Genomic DNA, 18,193 nt, shown 5'->3' with positions numbered 1-18,193 from the left:
TTAAAATAAGAAACAATCCTTTCCTCTCTTTCTGTCCTGTATAGCCTACTGTGGTAGGTCACTATAATAAATTAACATTTGTTAGGTAGAGCCCTGGGTTATCATAGGATGGTGAGCCACAGTTCAACGAATGACCACAGGGGAAAGAGAAATAGAGAAGTTTATTACTCACAGGTCCTGGAGGGAGGGGAGCAATGCAGGGAAGTTAGGGCGGGGTGCAGACAGGAAGAACAGTAGGACCTGGAGCACATGCCTTTATTAGAGTCCATGGGTGGAGTGATTTGGGATTCCCAAGCCAAGTCCTGATTGGTTAATTCAAACTAAAAAGGGGAATTTTGATTAACTTGAAGAGCCCTATGCATGCTCAGTCGTGTCCGACTCTGCAACCCTATGGACTACAGTCTGCTAGGCTCCTCTGTCCATGGGATTCTCCAGGCAAGAATGCTGGAGTGAGCTGCCATTTCCTGCCCCAGGGGGTCTTATCTAAAGGGTCCACTAGCAGGGGAGGCCCTGGGCAGCAGGGGAGAGTGCTTATCACCGATTAGTATCGGAAATCGAACCAGGAACTGAGCTTACGTTTACTGTGATTGCAGGCTTGTTATCTAGGGCTGTTAGCCAGGAGGGCTATTATCTAGTGTGATTTCTAGGCTCCTGCTGGCTACTTGGCCATGTAAAATGCATGTGAAGGCAGTAGTATGGAGGTTTGGCTAAACTCTCAGTGGTCACTGTATTTTAAATTCAGTGTTTCTCTAATTTCGTTTCTTTCCGTTGCAAATTGTAGATGTTCAGTAAGTACTTAATCAATTTAAAATAATTAGTAATTTATTTTTGCTCTCTGTTAAAATAGCAACCCTGACCTGCTTACTGTTTCTGTTAATGTGTGGCTGGGGCAGAAGGACAGGAGTTAGATGTGTTAACTTAGGTGCCTTCACTGATCTCTAAGTACTTGATGAAGTAGGGAAGTCAGTCTTCTTGGTAGAATAGGGGGGTGACCATCTAGGGAACATTGCATCCAAAACTGCTTTTGAAAATACCAGATATGTTGCTGACTTGCTGGTATTCTGTCGGGAGAAGTTGAGGAGAGAAGATATTTTGATATGAATTACTTTCGCCAGTTAACTATAATTGACATTTGATTTCCCTGACCTTGATCCCATCAGGCTTGAGGGATAAAGTCATCTTGACTACTAGACTTCCAGGGAATTAGTTGTTGAGTTTCTCTTTGGCTTTGCATTTTTTATTCTTTTCATTTGAAAGTGAAAAGGTCCACGTTTTGAATATTACTGAAATACAGACTCCTAGAAACAGTCATCACATGGTTTTAACAGACAAGTTCATTTTCAGTTTGTTTGGGTAAGTTGCAAAGAAATAACATACTTTTGTCAAATTCTTATTGAGGAGACACTTTGCAGTAGTTTCTCAATCTCTGTGTCTCTCTCATCTTCCCATGTATCATGGGTATGTGCATATTTCATTTATTAAGTCATCAAGTTAGAAGGAGTATTTTAATATATATATTAAATTTTGAGTAAGGAGAAGAGAATTCAGTCAGATTACAGGTAAAAATTTTGATTAATCCATGTTACCTAATACAGTCCCACATTTATTTAACCTTCACAAGTGATGATATCTTTACTGATTTTCTTAATGCCCATTTTGGCATTACTGTATAGCAAACTATAAAAAACTCTATTGCTTCTCCTCAGTAATTAATGTCTTCCCTTATTTCAGTTGACTTGGTTACTTATATAACAAGGTTTCAGTGGGACATGGCTAAATATCCAATCAAGCAGTCCCTGAAAAATATTTCTGAAATAATTGCCAAGGTAAGATAAAAAAATGACACAGGTAGGACACATTGATTTATAGTGATTCTATTTATTTTATAAGTATTTAGCTATTAAGTACTCTAATTTAGGTTTTGACAAGGCAACTTAATTATATGTGACATTCTGCAACTTTACTTAAAAAAGAAAGTTGTCGGAAAAGGATAACACTTTCACATGCACATTATCCATGTGTGTGGTTTGTTTTTTTAAGTGGTTAAGTTAAAGGTTACATCAACAGTGTTTGACTAAGAAAAGTAACTTTAAAATTACAAATTTTAAGCATAACTGAGATCACATAGAATTATAAATTGGAATTGATTAGAGATTTACAAATCATTCAGATATATGATAATGGTCACTTGAGTATGTTTATGTACAGTACTGATTCAGATTAAACTTTTTGGGTTCTCTGACGCCTTCTGACATTCAGTATTGATTCCTTACCCAGAAAAATTGCCTGTGTTCTCATACTGCGTGATTTTATGAACAGTTTCAGCGAGTCCACAGGTGTTGAAAGTCCATCCATGAACTCACTAAACTAAGAGTTCCTTTTCTGTTGCAAAGTCCTTGAGCTTGAGAGAAAAATGTAAAACTGAAACTGTAATGAGGCAATAGACAAGGACCTATTCACTGTTTGACAACATGTCTGTGACCTGGCTGGATGAACAGTACAGTTTAAATCATTCGGACAGACTTCCTTAGCTTCCACTGACTTTATTTGTACATTGTGCTCTGTGGTTAAATGTAAATAAATAGACTATCAAGGATTTTAACTCAGGGTCAAATAATTTAATGAAAATGAGTAGTCAGATAATATAAAATGGTGTTCTTATTATGACTGAGCATTATTTTCTTTTAATCCTTATCAAGGATTTAGTCATCTTCTTCCTGATACTATTATAGATGAGGAAACAGGCTCAGAGAGGTGATGTGATTTACCCCAGCGTGCCACATGGCTGATAATGGTAGAGCTAAGTTGAAATTAGTTCTTCAAGTGTTAAATCTGCTGCTTTGTGTCTTCTCCTTAAATTGTTAGTAGTTTTAATCATATTTTTGAAAAATTAGCTTGTGTAACATTTATAAATAAGTTGAAGCAAAATGTTAACTTCATTGCAAAAATGTTTTGTGTAAGAATGGTGGTGTTATAAACAGCAAAACTCTGTATGATTTCGTTCCTTTGGAAATTAACTCTTTAGACTTGTGTATTAAAACCTTCCAATTAGTCATGTCTTTAATCAATGATCTAGATTTCATTTACATGGTTTAAGAATATAGTAACAATAATAAAAATACATGTAGATAAAACATTATCTTTAGTAGAAAAGATGATATGAAAATTCCCATAGTTATTAAAAATGAAGTAGGTTATTTTTTTAATGACCTTTAAAAATAATGCCTTTAAAATAATAGAATATTATTACATCAGGAACTGGTGGTGGGTTTGTTTTTTAAAGTTTCAGCACAACTACTTTAATTGTATTAGTAGAGGCAGATTTAAGAAGATTCTCCCTATTTCTCTTCTTTCTTCTGTAAAGGGTGTCACTCAGATTGACAATGACCTGAAATCTCGAGCATCCGCATACAACAACCTGAAAGGGAATCTTCAGAATTTGGAACGAAAGAACGCGTAAGCATGTCAACTATATGTGAATAATTTAGAATTGGAGAAGCGCTGTGGCACAGGAGTCTCCAACCTCTGAAATCTAATGCCTGATAATGTGAGCTGGAGCTGATGTAGTAATACTAGAAATAAAGTGCACAATAAATGTAACAGGCTGAATCACCCTGAGCCACCCGGCCCCGCCTCCCTGGTCCATGGGAAATGGTCTTCATGAAACTGGTCCCCAGTGCCGAAAATGTCGAGGACCGCTGTGTAGCGTATGTTGCGGATAAACTGTTGCTGAGGGTTTTAGTAAGTTCCAGTGTGTGCCGTTTCTGTAGTCAGGTGGTATTTTTCCACTTCATGGAGAAAAACTCATTATTTCAGGCTAGTCAAAACAGATGTGAGGCTGATTTATTATGCTCGTTTCATACATAATACTTCTGAGCTGGGTCCTGGTTTATCCTTTATCTATCTGATTTTTCACTGTAAAAATTATCTAAAGTTAATTGTTTTAAATTAAATCATAATTTAATTACATAGCAATTATCTGCTGCTTAAAAGAATTATATAGAAAAATCCTTTTTTATGTAATTCTCATTCTTTATCTGTTTTCCAGTGTTTCCATTTTTATCTGTTTTTATGTTTCAATTTTTTATGTTAGGTTTTCTTAAAATAGAACACTCTTCTTGTGGTTGATCTCACTGTAGTATGACTACTACAGGTGTAGCCTTAAGCACTTAACTCTTCAAGGTATACATTCGTATCCCAGAGGCAGAACTGAGTCGTCCTGTCAGGGGTGCAAACAGGGCAAGTCATTTTCAGTGTGAATCTACTGGGAGACCAAGTGAAGACTTGCATTCAAAGAGTTGATTGTTGGGTTAACTAACCAAAATTGATACCCAAGGAGAGGGAGGAAAATCAAAGGTTGTGCTTAGATGATACGATTGCATAATTATGGTGAGGTAGACTTTAATTGATGCCTAATGAATAACACTTTCCCAGTTAAGACATTATATATATATATAATCAAGAGAAGAACTGAGTTATAATAATTAAAACAAACACAAAGGGAGACACTAGAGGCAAATTCTGATAAAATTTTGACATTTCTTTGGGTTTAGATACGGGAAATATTCAGCTAAATTTTGGCTTCTTGATACATCAAATAAAAAATGTTAACTCAGGCTAATCCCTCTTGAGATGTATGTGTAGTATATGTAACTATACTTAGCCTGCTGTATCTTTACTTGTGTTATGGAACCACATAATTATCAGCCTAATGATCTTTTTCTTATTCCTCAGAGGGAGTTTGCTAACTCGAAGTCTAGCAGAAATTGTGAAGAAGGATGACTTTGTTCTTGACTCAGAGTATCTCGTCACGTTACTGGTCGTAGTTCCCAAGTATGTCTTTTCATTACAAAAGGTTTTTACTTATTAAAATACAAGAAAAATGTTAGTGCCTGATACTGTAATTTGAAGTTTTCCACAAAACCCGAGTGTGAATGGAATATCACCTTGTCATTTGTTCTGTCAACCAACATATACTCATATGGCACATACAGTGGAATTTAGTTCGTAACCTGGTAATAGAGATGTCAGTTATAAATTGAGATTCTAAATCAAGTTCAACTTAGTAGAGTTGACCATTAAAAAATTAAATAATGCTAAACTATTGGATTTTTTAAAAAATACTGTTTTTAGATATTTCAAAATAGGAAGTTCTTTGTTTTTCTGAAAAATCTTTATGATTGATTAGGATAAATTAACCCCTTTAAGAAGTAAAGGATTGGATTAGATCAAAGGTTAGCATATCTTTTATATAAAAGGCCAAATAGTATTTTACCCTTTGCAGGCCATATGGTTTGTGATACAGCTACTCAACTCTGCCACGTCAGCTTTGTGGTTGTAGCTAAAAGCAGCCATCCCCACTGTGTGCATGAAGTGATATGTCTGGTGTCAGTAAAACTTTATTTACAAAAACAGGTACAGGTTATGGCCATAGTTTAGGTTGGATAATTCTTTGAAATCTCCTCTAGATTAGGCCTTCTGTATTAATTAACATTTGGGCATAGTTAATCTTGATAAAATGAAATCTTTTGAAGGTTAGGATTCTGTATGTGTGGGTGGGTGGCGGAAAATACTGTTAATGGTTTCATTTCTGACCTGCACTGAAATCTTACCATCAGGAAATCATTGGGGGATCCAAACTGGCGTGGGAGATTTGGGGACTCTTGTCAGCATTATTCATAAAGTCTTGTTTTGCTGTGCTCTCCATTTTTATCTGGCTAGGAAACTGGGAATATAGGAAAATGATGCCTCCTGGAAAGGGGCGGGAAAGCACCTCCATTTAATTTACAGTGGCGACAGTATCATCTGATTTTTGCCTTTCCCCGCTTACTGCAGAATAAGAAAATACTGATTATTTCTGAAAAATGTCTGTGTATGTGTGTTTTTATACTATGCATGGAAATAACCGTTGTCCAGAGAAAAGATTTGTCTTATGCAACCTTTGTTTAAAATTTGTGTTTAAGACAAGAAATTTTCATAGTTTTCTGTACACTGTACTGGAAACCTAGGGTCAGACCTAGGGTACCTTGTATAGTGGCTTATTTATTATCCTGGCTACAATACTATCGATACAGTTCTTTATTTTATATTGCCACACCCACGAAAGCCAGTGGTCTCTAGAGAAGGAAGGAAGGCTGTTGCACAATGCTCTGTGGCAGCTTGGTTTACTGTCGCTTTGTTGACTCAGTGCTTCCTGGTACCCTGTGCTTCAGTAAACGTGCCTTCTCCCAGCGCTTCTGAATGGCCACTGAATAAAAGTGTTAGTGATTTCAGCATGGCTTCTCTCTCTCTCTCTCTCTCTCTCATTTCTCTCTCTCTCACTTCCTTATTTGCTTTCTTCTTTTCTTTTTAGTGAGGTAATATAAATTAACCCTAAAGTTTGAAAATAATTTCAAATCTCCATTTTGCTTTGCTTCTTTTCCAAACTGAGTTCTAGGGTGTGCCTCTTTTGCAGTAGTTACTAGATGTAAGAGATGGTGCGTTATGTTTCCTCCTTCACCACTCAATGTATTTGAACTCATTCTCTGTCGGAAACTTGATTTTTCTTTTGTTAGATAGATTTGAGATATATTTACTATATATATATAGTTGAATTATATATATATATAGTTTGTTTCATAGTTTTTTCTCTTTCTGGGTCTGGCAGGAAGTAGGACTTGTTTTTCTCTTCTAGTAACTTAATTGTACCTTTTCTGCAGGTTAAACCACAACGACTGGATTAAGCAGTATGAGACACTAGCTGAAATGGTAGTTCCAAGGTCTAGCAAGTAAGTAGTAGCCTTACAGCCTGCTCTCGCCCAGAATTCCTTTATAGTCTGGGTGTTGGATTAGGAAATATCTTTATCTTTTCTTTGTGGTAAATTTTATAGTTTTGGAACCATCTTTTTCACCTAATAAATGAATTATATTAACTCTAGTTATTATAATTTTAGACTTGGAAGGGCCTTTGCACAGTCTCACCAACCCACTCATGTTGATAGATGTGGAAGTTTGAGGCCACAGAGCCGAAGTGGTTTGCCCAGAGTCACATATCTCATATGTGGCATAGCTGTAACCAAAACCCAGGTCTCCTGTGTGGTACTTTTTCTGCTGTACAACCTTCTCAAGATCCTTCTTTCAGTACTTATCTCATACCTACTGTGTGTCTCTAATTCCCCATTTATCTTGTCAAGGAAGTATACCAAAATGGCTACTAGGCTACTGTGTTGGTCTGCAGATATTTACTATCACTTTCCAGTGAGCATAGATTCTACCTAGCCTGTACTTTCCTTTGGAAAAAAAAAATTTATTAAGCATTTTTGAACTTACAGGTTAATATTCATTGTCTAATTTGATATTTACAACAGTTCTGTGAAGTAGTTTGGGCAGTTGTTACACTTTTTCTCATAGATGAAGTAAAAAATGCACAAGAGTTAAGTTGTGGCCTAAAGCATATGGCCATAAAAGTGTCAAATGGCAAAGTTAGGACTAAAAATTGAGGTCTTTTCACTGCAAGTTGTGCACTCATGACATTATAACATGTCATCTTTTCCTGTATTCTGCCTTTCCACATGAGATACTTGCCAAGAAAATATAAGTACAGTGTGTATGCTCCCCGAAGAATTCTTTTGTGTGTATATTCCTCAAGAGGTGTCAGCAGGATGAAAGGAAAGTCTGGGAGGTAGTAGAGAAGTGGTGGTAGTAAGGCCAGGCCCATGAAGTATTTTCTTTTCCAGTTTCATTGTGTCATATGGGAGGTAGCTTAGTATAATGGAAAGAGTCCTGGACCCAGGAATCTTGAGTTCTTTTGCTGGTTCTGCTACCAACTTGCTGTGTGACCTAGGGTAAGTCTTTTAACTTCTCTGGGCCTCATTTTCTTTGTAAAATGAGCATCACACCTTTGCTGTACACATTATGAGGTCCTTTTAAGACTCGATGAGATATATGAAGTAGGAGTTCTCTGTTAGCTCAGTGGTAAAGAATCCACCTGCCAGTGTGGGAGACATGGGTTCAATCCCTGGTCTGGGAGGATCCCACATGCCATGGAGCAGCTGAGCCTGTCGCCACAACTACGAGCTCACACTTTGCAACTAGTGAAGCTTACATTCCTAGAGCTGGTGCTCTGCAGCAAGAGAAGCCATCTCAGTGAGAAGCCGGAGCACCACAATGAGAAGTAGCCCCCGCTTGCCAAAACTGGAGAAAAGCCCTCGGACCAGTGAAGGCCTAGCACAGCCAAAAAAAAAAGACAAATAATTTTGAGAAGATATGTAAAGTAGAAGGTAATATGAATCTTGCAGTTTCATAAATGTTGACTTCTTATTTTGAGAACAAAACCACAAACTTGTGCTCATTGTGAATTTTTTTCCCATTTTTGGGGAGTGCTTTCCATTCACACTGGCCCTTCACATGGTAAACTGAAGATTGAGGTTGTGTCTTGATACTGGTTTTCCTCTGAAGCTGTTTATCTGGACGGATGACACGTTCTTAAACCTTGTTCTTTGGAGCCCATTAAAGCCACAGAGATTGGCTTGACATCTGGGGGTCGGGGAGGAGGAGAGAGAGGACGCAGTGCGCATGACATGCCCTCCTGCACTGTGGAGAGCCGAGCCCAGGGGAGTGGCATGTGAGCCCAGGTTTACTCAGGAAGACTGACTTCAGAAATATTCCTTCAGAGATTTACATCTTTTGAAAATCACTTTAGTAGTTTAAAGGAAAAAGTTTCAGATGCTGCCAGTTGAGTATAGGCGATACCTATCTTCTAAATGACCCGTAAGTGTCCACTGACCGCCTGAGTGCCTCCAGCTCTTCCTCACTCAGTGAAAACATCTGTTCATCTGCTTAGCAGTTCTAAAGACTGATTTCAGATCACCTCCTTGAAAAGGCATTTGAGTCATTAAGAACAGGGCAGTAGCTCGGCCAGCCCTGAAGAGGATGGTTAGTTTATGTGAGGCAGACACATCTTAGTGAGTCAGTCTGAAATGCTATACACGGTTTAGGAAAGAGCTCTATGAGCTAATGCTGGACTTTTTGCTTATCCTAATAACTAACATTTTTGAGTAATTACTATGTGCTAGTCATTGTGCTAAGTGCCTTATTTTAAAGTGAATTTTAAGTAGCAACGTTGTCACTTGTTGCTCTTTGGCACAATACTTGAGTGATTACTCTTGGAAGCAGTGAAGATGAAAGTGGACTTTTGAGGGAGAATAGATTGAAAAAGACCATCTTCAAACTTAAATAATTTCACTTAAACACAAAATCTAGCTATTTGCAAAATGTTCATAAATCTTGAAAGATTGGACCATGTGAAATACTGCCGTCATTGGGTGGCTAAGTGCAAAGACGTGTATAAATGCCGCATCAGAGTTCACACAGCCAAAGAAGTGGAAGCTAGACTATTGTTCTGCTTCTTTCTGTTGGAAAAACTGTTCAGAAAGAGGTGCTTTTCACATATACTTTCACAATTAGCGCTTAGCTGTTTGTCTCTACTTTTGCCTGTTCAGATAAACTAGTTGGGTCAGATCATTGGTTGACTTGGCCTTTTCTCTGTTATGGGAAGCAGCACCACAGACTTGGTGGTGCTTCACAGAAGCTTTTTTGTTCAGGGAGCTGGAGTTCTAGATGAAGCAGAGGATGCTAGCAAGGAGGACCTAGAAAAAGATGACACTAGCCATTGTGCAGAGAAAAGTTTCATCTGTGCTTTGGAGCCAGGTTAGCAAAGATAATTTATGAAGAAAAGCAGGAAAGATGCTTCAGCAGTGAAACGGGTCAGTTGATTGAAGCAGAGCAGATGGCAGAACTGAGCCTTGGGAGAGAGGTAAGAAGAGAACAGAAGAGCTTGTAAGCTCCAGAAGCACTGCCACACACGTGGGTGACTGAAAATGCCATGAGACAGCTGAAAAGCACTGACTCTTAGTTTCGTCTTGGCTTGGTTACACGGGTGAGAATATACTGTTACTGCTTGTACACAACAGTAGAATTGAATGCAGAGAGTTTGGAGACTCAGACCTGTAGCTCACAAACGGTTATCCCCACTTGACTTCTGCCTTGGTTTTTAAATCAAGTTCTGCCTACTTGGTAGCTGCCTTGCTTTGGATTTGATGGGCACTGGGTATAAGAACTAAGTGTAATAGTCTCGAGAGGGCACAAATTAAAAGGGGAGGGCCAGGCCTCTGGGGGCAGGGCAGGAGAGAAGAGGAGAGAATTCAGATTGCAAAAGAGAAGAGGGTGTTTAGCCGGGAAGCGGGGAGAGTCTGGAAAACAACCAGCTGCTGGACAGTTTGTCCTTGGCTGGCCTGCTGCTGATACAGACTGAAAATCATGGTCTTAGGGTTTGGAAGCTTTCCTTGAGTTAATGCTTAATTTTGTTGGTTAGGAAGAAATGTACGAGGGGCCTGTTAAGACACTGTAAGTAAAAACATAAAGACTGAGTGTCCTCAGCATTTGAGGCAGTACAGCTGAAAAGCACTGAGGGGTTCAGGAAGGGCTGCCATACCTTTCTGTTTGTTCTTCCTCCTCCCCGTTTCTGAATTCTGCCCTCAATATGAATGTGAGCAATAAATATAAAGCTTTAAATGGACTTTGTCTTTCTTTCTCTAGTGTTCTCTCAGAGGACCAAGACAGTTACCTATGTAATGTCACCTTGTTTAGGAAGGCAGTTGATGACTTCAGACACAAAGCCAGGGAAAACAAGTAAGATTATTATTTTAAAAGTTTTTTAAATTTGTTAGATTATCTATACTTCCTGTGGACAATTTTGGTTTTCTTTTTTTTCCTAATTTAGATTCATCGTCCGTGACTTCCAGTATAATGAAGAGGAGATGAAAGCAGACAAAGAAGAAATGAACAGGCTTTCTACTGACAAGAAAAAGCAATTTGTATGTATTTTTAATATTTAATATAATCAGTGTTAAGCAGAAGAAAAACTGGTACTGCTTTTCTTTAAAAGAAAAAACTTTTCTGATTTTGATTTTAGTTATTTTTTTCTATTAAATAGTCAAAATGAGTTTTCTCTAAGCAAGCTGAGATCTGTGAATTGTTATCTTAAAATGTATATTTTAAAATTAATCCCTCTAAGTCTGTATCAAAAGTTAATTTTAAATATAGTGTTTTGATTAATGCTCCTATAGTGAGGGGTCATTTTAGTTAAGTAATTATTCTCTCTTTTCAGTAGGAAATTTCATTTTCTTGAGGCAGAATTTTTTTTTTAATGCTGTAGTCTTTTACTGAAGGAATTTGTACGTAAACCATTGGTGAGTTAGTATGTTCTAGGCACGGTGGAGAACAGGGATGGAATTGTGAGTGAAAGATAGTGTGGACTTGCCATCCTCAAGTAAAGGATTTTTGTGAAGATTAAAGAGTGTATGGAAGGGGAAACATGAAGAGTGCAAATGTGTTTCTCTTATAATGCAAGGGAAACAAAAGCACATTCCATTTACAACTATCTCCAAGTACTTTATAAACCCTAACATCTCAGTTGGAAGAAAACTAACCCTAATGAAGTAATGTCAAATAAAAGCAGCTGGTTGGGGGGGAGATCCAGTACCCTAAAAGAACAGATATTTTAACCAAAGACTTTCACTTTGTTGTGTTGTTATCCTTTTTGTGTAAATTGATTGCTATATCCAAATGAGCCTAGTAATATTACCCAAATAACTGTTAGCTGAACTGATCGTGTGTGTCTTTTGAGTATGGAGAAATGGTAATAAGTTGTTTGAAGTTTGTTTCTTTAAAGAAGTGTTTTTATTTAGTACTAGGAATAATACTGAATAGTTTAATAAGTTCATAAAGAATTTATGCTGTCAATACATAATAGAATCATTAAGAAATTAGAACATAATGAGCAGGTTTTAGGGATCTAAGTCAACCCCCTGATTTTACAGATGAGAAAACTAATACTTAGAAATATTAAATGACTTACTACATAACTATTTTTTCTGTTTCCAAGGAAGTTGTTTGTAATTAAATTCTATTTTGAACGTATTAAATGTTTAACAGTATTGGATAGTAAATTTAGATTTTTATACTTTGGTTTTCAAATCTATAGGACACTTGTATATTCTGTATCATTTTAAATGACTTCACTATAGTATATGCCTTTTTAAGAATTCCCTGGCAGTCCTGGTGGTTAGTACTATGCACTTTCACTACAGGGACCATGAGTTTGATCCCTGATCAGGGAACTAAGATTTGCAAGCTGCACAGCATGGCCGCAAAAAAGAAAAATACACACACACACATACACGCACACATACATGCCTTTTCTGTGTAGTGAATAGAGTCAATGGATATTTGTATTTACTGAGGTTACACAGTAGTAGCTAACCTTTTCATCTAATGTAAGGTAAAGTATGCAAGATATGAGAATAATGAAACATTTTTAAAGTGAATTACAATGTGATTGGGGGTTCCCTGGTAGCACAGATGGTAGAGAATCTGCCTGCACTGCAGGAGACCTGGGTTCGATCCCTGGGTTGGGAAGATTCCCTGGAGAAGGGAATAGCTACCTACTCCAGTATTCTTGCCTAGAGAATCCGCATGGACAAAGGACCCTGGCGGGCTACAGTCTGTGGGGTCGCAAAGAGTTGGACATGACTGAGTGACTAAGCACACAGACACATAATGTGACTGAATTCTCCTTAAGATTCTCACTGGATAGTCACTGCTTTAAAAATACTTGATTTATCTGATTTCTCACTGCCATTTTGAAGACCAAATTTGCGGTGATTCTTTTCTTTCTTTCTATAGGGACCACTGGTACGGTGGCTGAAAGTGAATTTCAGTGAGGCGTTTATTGCATGGATTCATGTGAAAGCTCTGAGGGTTTTTGTTGAGTCTGTTTTGAGGTAAAGAAAGCTCATTGAGAAACTTGGAACTAAAGAATGTGTAGATCCCTTGGCATTGCACCTCTTTATTGAAACGCAGTCTGCTAATAGGAAATTGATTTGGGGAAACCAAAGGGCTACTCATGAGGGAGAGATTGTCAGTATCATACTGCTTATGACGTGCATGTTGGTCTTGCCCTTGATACCGAGTTTAAAAAAAGATCATGGTGCTGTGCTCTGGTTCTTTCCATATTCTGTGCTTAAGTTAAACGTAGGTTATGAATATTAGTCAATGTTTGTTTAAAAGACCTATCACAGATTTTACATGTAGTTTGATACACAGTAACCTTATTTGAAGTCCTCATTTCATAGTAGCCTAAAATATTTTATTACTTTGAGATACTTAAAATGTCAACCATCTTGTGATGCTTTGTACACGTTGCTCATATTAGAAATAGTTCAAAATACTTATCTGCCATCATGCTATTTGTAAATTTCTTTGAATTTCCGTAGTAGATGGGTAATCTCATGCTTTTTTCCCCCCATATTCTTTATTATCATAAAGGAATCAATAGTTGACTCTCCATATTCTTGGGTTCCAAATCCATGGACTCAACTAACTGTGGATTGAAAATATTTGAACAAGAAATTCCAGAAAGTTCCAAAAAACAAAACTTCAATTTCCTGGGCACTAGCGATGATTTACATAGCATTTGCATTTTATTTACAACGAATTAAATAGCATTTACATTGTATTATAAGTAACCTAGAAATGATTTAAAGTATATGGGAGGATATATGTAGATTATACGCAAATCTTACACCATTTTATTTAAGAGACTTGAACACCCTTGGGTTTTGGTGTTCACAGAGGTCCTGGAGCCAGTTCCCTGCAGATACTTAGAGGCCTGTACTGTTGACATATTATCACTGTCTGCTGAGGGTGGGCATAAATTACCTTAAAAATTGAAGACTAATTAAAAGTAATTCCTAGTGGACAGTTGGCTCTCATTTTAAAGATTTCTAATGGACAGTGAGGACCAGAGAAGGTGTGAGTTTCTGAACTTGTAAAGGTGGTTATTAAAATGAGGCACCCTCTCCCCATTAACAGTGATTAAAGAAGAGTATGAGAATACTTGATTTTAAGCAGAAAATCTCTGCATATGTTTGCTTGTGTTACATCCTGTGTTTCTGCTTCCTTATAAGGTATGGCTTGCCAGTGAACTTCCAAGCAATGCTCCTTCAACCCAATAAGAAAACAATGAAGAAACTGAGAGAAGTATTATATGAATTGTATAAACATCTAGACAGCAGCGCAGCAGCTATTATTGATGTAAGTATTTATTAACCTGGTAAAATAGGAACTGGATGAATTTCAGAAAAAAATTATTGGAAGAAGATGTTACGTAATTGCTTTAAGATTCTCAATTTGTTAGTAAATAATTTACCTTGCTTACTCCATTTTATAGTAGTTGCTTCTTGGTATTTCTAAGAGCCAGTCATTGTCTTGCTGTAGATCTGATGTTTATAGCTGCAGAGAGACCACACAAGCAATGATACTAGTTGTTTACAAGAATTACAGATTGCAGAGAGGAAGAAAATAAGTCATTACTGTAACTTTATCTGGTAGAAGTAGCAGAGTCAATAGATGGGCACTTTTAAAGAGAATTATCATTTCTCTAAAATGGTGTATGTTTATATCTTTTTTAAAACAGAAATGTATGAACATTTATGCATGCAAAAGCATACAACAATGTGTTCTTTTTGTTGTTGCTGTTTAAAATTGTAGCAGGCTTTTATATTTTTTGTTTCAAATAGCTTGCTGATATTTTTCCTCTAGTTTAGAATGGCAGTATTTCACATGTGCGTTAGTTAGAACCCATAGGAGAAAAATCAAGGTTTTTTTAATGGAAGAAAAGGCAGGAAATGACTCCAAATTTTCATGGAATTGTTGATAATATGTAAAGTATAACTGATGCAGAATTTTATACCAGTAAATTCTTATAACATGCATACATAGTAAGTGGTATCAGTAAAAATCACAGTTGGTTTATTTTTATCCATCATTTTATAAGCCTTGTATCTCATAAACTCAATACCCCAAGCCTGAGACTAAAAAAGTAATTTTATACAGTATGCATAGAAACGGACGGTGGAGTCACGGTTAAACCCACACAGCCATTGAGGGCAGAGTACTTGAATCTGGCATTACTACTCACTTGCTCTGTTTCCCAGGGCAGGTCAGCCTTTCTGAGATTGTTTCCTTATTGCAAAATGGAGTTAATAATGTCAAACTCAGATTAAATTAGGAAAAATGTATAAACTTAGCCCAGTTCATTAAGAAGGTACAGGCATACCTCATTTCATTGTGCTTCATTTTATTGAACTTTGCGAAACTGCATTTTTTTACAAATTGAAGGTTTGTGGCAACCATGCATTGTCAGATGATGGTTCTCAGTTTTTAACAATCAAGTATTTTTAAATTAAGATAGGTACTTGTTTATTAAGACAAAAGGCCATTGCACACTTAGTAGACTATAATAAGTGTAAACATACCATTAATACGCAATGGGAAACCAAAAAATTCCTGTGACTTGGCTTATGGTAACTCTTGCTTAATTGCGGTGGTCTGGATCAGAATCTGCTATCTCCAAGGTAGGCCTGTGAATGTTAATATTCTTTTTCTTTTTCTTTTTTCATTTCTCTAAGTACTTAGTTGAATAATCATCTGACTTTTCCGTAGGCTCCTATGGATATTCCAGGCTTAAACCTGAGTCAACAGGAATACTACCCCTATGTGTACTACAAGATCGATTGCAACTTGCTGGAATTCAAGTAAAATGAGCCCCCCAGACAGCCCTGTCCTCGTGTCGTGTCGGTGTTTGCTAACAGACATAGGCTGCCGTGGGGCTGCACTTGTAACTCTCTTTCACCCCTTGCTTGCTTCTCACCTCCTCTCCTAGGCGCCTTCTCTCCTAGAGGTCCATTTCGCAACATTTTCTTTTTAAAAGGAAACTACATGTCTTGTTTCTTTTTATTGATCAGGTCTGTAAATGTGTACTGAAAAAAAATCAGAGTTTATTTATGAACTGAATGGTTTATTTAAAAAGAAGGTCTTTCCTCATCCATATTGTGGTATGCATTAATTCCATTTGTTACTATTGTGACAAAAGCCTTGTTTACAAGGGAATGGTGTAAACAGTTATGCCATTTTGTTCACTGTATTTAGTAGACATAATTGTTTAATAGTTACTGAATCGTGATGTAAAGAAATGTGACAATATTCAGGTATGTGCTTTCTGAATGTTTCAAATTACAATCTCTGAGCACTGTTGACACCCACAGGAGAGAATAAAATTACCTGTGCAAAGGTGGGTTGTGGTGTGTGTAACTTCCAAGAGTACAGTTCAGTGAGAGCTTAATAAATGGTGTCATGGCTGACTCGCTGTGCCACTTCAGGATTGTGCTATATATACCAAGAGGTGACCATCGTGGCTGACGTGCATGATGATTCACGTGTGCCAAAGCTGGGTCAGAGCACCAATTGGAAGATTATTTTTGAACATGTGATGGGTATTTATATTTGCACACTAGACTTTGGGGTACCTCAAGTAGGAAGTAGGGTCAGTTTTGAATAAAGTTTAGTAGAACTCTGCTGCTTTAGTCGTCTGTTTTGTCTTAAGTCCTTATTTTATGTTTGTTTTTTAAGATTGTTAATTTTGCCCTCATCTTGACATCTATGTTATTTTTGATACAGTTTGAAAAGAGGCATGGCTAGCCTTAGAGATCTCTGGAATAAGACAGGGTAATGTCCTGAGTGAGCTTTTGAAATCAGGTTTTGTGGCAGTGTTCCCTTTATCATGGCCTCACAGGCTTGTAAATGAAAGAGGTTTTTACATTTTAAGGGCATTTCTAAACTATCATATTCCACCTAGAAAATTAGCCTCCTAAATCCATTTGGTTTCAAAATTGTATATTGTTAAGTCAGAAGTAATGGTTAACTTCAAACAAATCCAGACTTCTATAAAGTAAAACATGAGGCCACCCCTCCAGCCCCCTCAATTTCTTCTTTGCAAGGAAGTTTTTACATCGTTTTTCTGGTTTTCTCCTATATCTCTATAACATACATTGTCCACACAGTTTATTTTTAAATAAAAATAGGATCATACCACACATACTCTCACTCACTCTTTTGGTTACCTAGTGTTCGTTGTTGTTTGGTCACTCAGTCGTGTCCGACTCTTCAGAGCCTAAGATTTCTGACCGCTTGGCTCTTTCTCTTCCTCCCATGCCCCCAGTCTCTAGTAGGCGCTGAATGACTGAGGCAAGCACATTCCATAATCTCTTTTCAATATAGACAGTGATGTGGAAAAGGCATGGAGTGTGGGTCATCAGATAATGAGCTGTGTTACTCTTTGGCCCAGACATTTGGATGATGTGCCCAGGTGTTCCGTGCTAGTTATTCGGCCTGGAAGATTTTCCTACTTGCTGGAGTCGCCCTTAAGCAGACACTATGTGTTCTGGGTGGAGCTTTCTGAATGAGCATGTATCAAGTAGTACCTTTAAAGTAATATTGTGTATGTAACAGATACTCAGCACATGTGAACTGTTCTTTGCTCTCACTTTAAATAGCCCCAAATGTTGGAAATTAACATGTACACAAGGTTAAAATGGCTTCCCGGGTGGCGCTAGGGGTACAGAACCCATCTGCCAACGCAGGAGATACTGACTCGGGTTCTGTCCCTGGGTTAGGAAGATCTGGAGGAGGGCATGGCAGCCCACTCCAGTGTTCACGCCTGGAGAATCCCATGCACAGAGGAGCCTGGCGGGCTGCGGTCCATAGGGTCGCAAAGCGCTGGACACAACTGAGACGACATAGCACGCACACACAAGGTTAAACGTGATATACACAAATACTGTGGAATAGCTTATAGTGAAAACCGTGCTGGCCTTTAGAAGAAATGTGGTTATTGTTTCCTGTTAACATTAGTAAAGGATGGTTTGTCCTAGAAAGTCTGTAACAGTATTCCAGAGGAAATTTGTTGAAAACTGCTCTAATTCAGTTCTTGTCTCTAAATTGAAGTTTACCCATTTCAGTATTGTAAAGTTTTTTATGGTCTTTATTTTGCTAGCATGGATAGCTTTATTTTAATATATGAATGTAATTCTGGCCTTTTTAAAAAGGAAATACAACACATCAGAACTATTTTATTTACTGGCAGATTAACCCATAGAATATTCTTAGATCCGAGTCCAGTGACTTGTGAGAGGAAAAAGGAAACAGCATAAAACCATGGAAGTGATTAGCAGTAGAGAATACCCCCCGGGATTGTTTAGCTAGATTAAAAAAATGAAACTGAGGGGAAATAGGACAACAACCTTCATGCAAGAAC

At 37.5% G+C, this 18,193-nt stretch overlaps 1 protein-coding gene across 1 annotated transcript in view; it reads left to right on the top strand.

The window, feature by feature from the left end:
- ATP6V1C1 (ATPase, H+ transporting, lysosomal 42kDa, V1 subunit C1) overlaps positions 1–16,455 on the top strand; it is a 40,387-nt gene extending 23,932 nt beyond the window's left edge. The window contains exons 5-13 of the mRNA XM_010863496.1: positions 1,732–1,826; positions 3,365–3,456; positions 4,735–4,833; positions 6,699–6,767; positions 10,576–10,668; positions 10,760–10,853; positions 12,724–12,821; positions 14,007–14,133; positions 15,544–16,455. Coding sequence (XP_010861798.1) covers positions 1,732–1,826; positions 3,365–3,456; positions 4,735–4,833; positions 6,699–6,767; positions 10,576–10,668; positions 10,760–10,853; positions 12,724–12,821; positions 14,007–14,133; positions 15,544–15,639 — 863 coding nt within the window. The 3' untranslated portion in view covers positions 15,640–16,455. The remainder of the gene's footprint in view (positions 1–1,731; positions 1,827–3,364; positions 3,457–4,734; positions 4,834–6,698; positions 6,768–10,575; positions 10,669–10,759; positions 10,854–12,723; positions 12,822–14,006; positions 14,134–15,543) is intronic.
- The last annotated feature ends 1,738 nt before the right edge of the window (positions 16,456–18,193 follow it).

The sequence above is a fragment of the Bison bison genome, unplaced genomic scaffold, assembly GCF_000754665.1.
Source record: "Bison bison bison isolate TAMUID 2011002044 unplaced genomic scaffold, Bison_UMD1.0 scf7180017864491, whole genome shotgun sequence".
Lineage (NCBI taxonomy): Eukaryota > Metazoa > Chordata > Mammalia > Artiodactyla > Bovidae > Bison > Bison bison.
This window is presented reverse-complemented; position numbering and strand designations above follow the sequence as displayed.